Source organism: Primulina tabacum, chromosome 1 (genome assembly GCF_025594145.1).
Source record: "Primulina tabacum isolate GXHZ01 chromosome 1, ASM2559414v2, whole genome shotgun sequence".
Taxonomy (NCBI): domain Eukaryota; kingdom Viridiplantae; phylum Streptophyta; class Magnoliopsida; order Lamiales; family Gesneriaceae; genus Primulina; species Primulina tabacum.
Window position 1 is genome coordinate 56,294,505 of NC_134550.1, and position 4,450 is coordinate 56,298,954.

At 32.7% G+C, this 4,450-nt stretch overlaps 1 protein-coding gene across 1 annotated transcript; it reads right to left on the reverse strand.

Moving 5' to 3' along the window:
* Positions 1–870: 870 nt before the first annotated feature.
* On the reverse strand, positions 871–2,231 carry LOC142520151 (uncharacterized). Its single transcript, XM_075623153.1, has 2 exons — positions 1,978–2,231; positions 871–1,414 (listed from the first exon to the last, which is right to left on the reverse strand). The coding sequence occupies exons 1-2, from the start codon at positions 2,076–2,078 to the stop codon at positions 1,120–1,122; spliced, it is 396 nt and encodes a 131-aa protein (XP_075479268.1). The 5' UTR covers positions 2,079–2,231; the 3' UTR covers positions 871–1,119.
* Positions 2,232–4,450: the final 2,219 nt, after the last annotated feature.

Genomic DNA, 4,450 nt, shown 5'->3' on the forward strand with positions numbered 1-4,450 from the left:
GCGGAAGGTTGTCTCAAAATTGTTTGGAGAAATCAATTCAAGGTTTATGTTTGTTAGGGCGAAAAGCAGAAGAAGAGCCCATGAGAGAAACATGAGCCAACGATGATGCAATTATCACATCTAACAAAAATGGGTACCCAATATATATTACAAATTGAATGGGTTGCATCAAACACTTGGCCACTAACGAATTCTAACTTCAAACTCAGACAAACCCAAATAACCAAAGTTTTCTGAAAAAATTGTCTTGTTTCTGACACCAGCTAGACATCACAATTAAACCTCGCGCGACGATGGTTCACAATTATTATTTTTTTAATAATGTCTTCGTTTTTATCTTTCAAATTTCAGCCTTCCTCCGTTATCTTTGTGAAAATTTAGTTCTTCCTCAGCGTGTTGTTGCCGTGCATGTCTGATGTCTAATCAACACTCTTAATGAAACAAAATAACTAAAATCGTCTGAAAAAGAAAACATTACAAAACTGAAACACGAAACTACAAAAGCAGCAAATATACAATATCAAAAATATCATTTTCCTTGACCCCATCATGGAGTGCTGAACTTCATGGTACTCCGTTTTGATTTTTCCAATATTTTAAGTATAATTAAACGATAAATATGGATAGACTCAATGAATGGATCTGGTAAAAAGTTAGCAGCTTTAGAAGGTACTAAGAACATTTATTTTTTTGGGAAATAGGAGAGCCAACCGCGCGCATTAATTCAATTCTTCGTACGAGACTCGACATAACAAATGAGGGTAATCCACTCTCGCCTTTCACGCTACTCTCTGTAATTCTCAAACAGACGAACCCTACGTACAAATATATATATGCATGTATAGATATTAACGATAAACATGGAATATGTAATGAAGAGAGAAACATGAAGTCCGAAAAGCTTCCATTTTTCATATTAATTTACAGTACGGTTTATTAGCAAGGAGACATGGGCCGAGAAACACTCATCTAATTTAAAAAAAAAAAAAAAAACTGAAAAGGACATCCAACTAAAGCTACCGGTAATTAATGTACATAATACACAAACACAAACATCTCGCGAACAAAATTTATTTATTAATTTATATTATAATTTTAGAGCCCACTTTTTTTCATAGTTCAACACATTACATCCTTGAGAAGCTTGTACCTTCGGGTGGTGGGGCGTGGCGAGGGGCTTTTTCCGGCAGATTTCTCGGCCGGAGAACCACCCTCTTCCCGATCCTGCTGCTTAATTTTGTCGCCGGAGTAGGCGGACCTCACTTCATTTGCATGCACAGCTTTGCTATTATTGTTGTTATTCCTTGAAGACGATGAGTTCCCATGTGTTAACGAGGAATTTTTTCCCTCGCATTGGCACCAGTCACATACTTCAATAGGATCCGAGGATTCGCTGTAAAAATTGCTACAGTACCTGTCAAATAATCGATTTATTTTTTTCAAATTAGAATTTGTAAACTTTTGGCAAGAATAAGCACACGGGTTTATCATAATTAATAAGTAACTATTAGCTTCATAAAGCATAAAAATAAGGTAATAGCTTAGTGTTTGTGACGTCGAGAATGATGGGTGACTGGTAATCACATAAAGTTATAAAAATTAGCTATCGAATGATGTAATAAACATTTAATCAGTATTTGATTAGGCGGCGCATAACCACGACCCATTCTTGTCCCAAAAAAACTTATTTCATCGTGTGCTGCACTAAGATTTTCATGATTGTTAGGCCGAAGAATCAAGGCCAGAGGAGAGACTATTGAGCAAAGATGAACACAGTACTCAGCCTTTTCAATCAAATAAATACACACGTGTCGCATAAAATCACATCTCGATCGCTCCATTCATCCAGCCCAATAATTCACAAAATAAAGTGTATACATATGGACTATGATGGTGAAACACACGTTAAAACCTGTGTCTGAATATAAACACACACACACATAACACATGTATTTATACGGAGGGCCGGCTGCTTACGAGTGTTGGGAGCGATGGCGACACTTGGAGCAGCGGAAGAGTTTGTCCGGGAACCCGACATCCCCGCACATACAGCAAACGGCCGCCTGCTGATCTACCATTTCTTTATTTCCAGGTCTGATTTAGAGAGAGAAATCAATTTTGATCATTAAAAACAAAGGGGCAGAAATTATTATTAATTTGTAAACAGGATTTAAGTCGGTGTGGGTGCCTCTCATATATATACATACAGACACACACACACATATATATATACGCATAAATTCAACTGTGTATATTATTGTTTTGTGTTGTGTGTGTGGAATGGTTAGATATAGATAGATACCGGTAGGCCAGAAAATTGATTGTTTTATTGTAAGAAAGTGGTGGTGGAATCCGGAGTTCATAATTTTAATAAAGACATGTACTGTTATTATATTATATTTCCATTTTTTAAAAAATGGAATTTTAACTTTTTTCTTAATTAAATATGAATAAATGCAAGTGCGTGCGTGCTTGTGTTAAATATTTCATTAATGTTTATTTATTAATAATGTTAATAATAAGAATAGTTTCAAGTTATTTGCGGAGTGTTTTATTCATCACACCATCTATATATCTATTTGAAATAGTAATAATAATTGTTTCACCTATTAGATTTCTAAGAAATTTTGCCCAAAATTAAAGATTTTTTAAAATAATTTTTAAACCTTGGTATAAGTGGAATTTAAATTATTTCGATTCGTGTTTACTTTTTGATTTAAAAATTATAGGTTCACTAGGTGTGGTTTAAAACATTAACTGTTGATTGAAAAAGAAAGGCTAAAAAACGTTGAAGGCAGATTAATAGATTAAATGATTTCGGATGTATTTTTATTGTTTAGAAAAAACGGGAAAATGGTTCAGCGGAATAGACTTAATCAGTTTTAAAATATTATATCAAAGCAAAAGTCTTTGGTGAACCAAGTAAATAAAATAAAATTTTTCAGCATTATATAGTATTAATTTCACTACCACGATCCTATTTTTTTTTTTTTTAATAAAATGACTTCTTGATTAATGTTTGCTTTTAAACAGGTACTTTATTTTGGCAAAAGCATGTTGCTCCAAAAAATTTGATGGCATATACTAAATTACTTAATCGTGACATAAATAATAATTATTTTAAAACTTATATTATAGAAAAATTATTGATTTTTTCAGCTCTCGATTTAGATCAAATCGATCGGTTTGATCGTAGTCGTTCAATATTTTGTATATGATCATATTTGTCATAATATAATATGTATTAATTAATGTGGTAACTAACAAACAAGATGAAACCTATAGTCGATCGGGTTGATTAATTGATTTAATATGTCAATTTAATTCCTTCAAATACGTGTTAATTTAATTTGCTACTACCCTATTTAATGGGAAAAACAAACCTAATAAATGGATTGTATTGGGCTCGGTACACTCCTGTTACCTAGAGTACTGATCAATCTTCCCTTGTACCTCAATTATGCAAAAATTATTAATTATCTTCATGATTTTTTTGTGATCATTCATTGATTTTTTGGCTGGATGTTCTTGCGACGGCGTCGCGGTTTGTTTCTATAATGTTGAGGCCGAACTTGAATGATGTTTACTCATCGTACTCATCAATAAGATAACTCTCACATATTAGATGTAAAATTTTGATTTGCTTTATCGCATCCAATAAATAATTATCACATTATTCATAGGCACGATTTATAGACAACATAGCTAAATTATATTTTTATATATGACACCGAAACAACTTTTGTCAAATCATCAAGACATATTAATCTACGAATATGCAAAGCATGCCTGAAACCACTATAGTATATCATCGATAGTCGTAGAATGATTCGCGGGAATAGGTTCGACAACGGACAGCATTCACTCTTGTATTCACATCTTCAGCCTTTGCGAATGATTTGTGAAGTTTTGTTGAACAAGATCACAATCCCGTATGCTTTTAAGAAAAAAAGAACCTTGTGTTGCGTTTGGAGCGGAAAATTTGGAAAAAAAAAGATTTGAAATGACAAGTGGATTTATCCAAACAAATCAGTGATCGATCCAAATACAACATGAGATTTCGTTTCTACGTTAACTTGCATTCAAACGCATATTGTTGTATTGCGATTAAAAAGTAAATATTTTTAGGGAAAGACCATATAAAATCCAGAATGCATCGTGTTAAATCATAAAAAATTAATCTGTATACAGCATTGAAAGTGTACCATAATTCATATTCCTTACGGCAGATCAGTTAGATCTACTCATTCATTCTTTTTGCAGAGCCATTTAATTTATCCTTAGATCTAAATATGATAACGAGTTCAGAGATAAGAAACATGATAACACGCTATCTGGGAATCACAAACATTATATAAATAATTTCTTATATTTCTAGTTTAGCTCATTGCAAAAAGATAAATTACACTTTTTGTTTCTATATATTACAGATCCACAAATTATCATATAC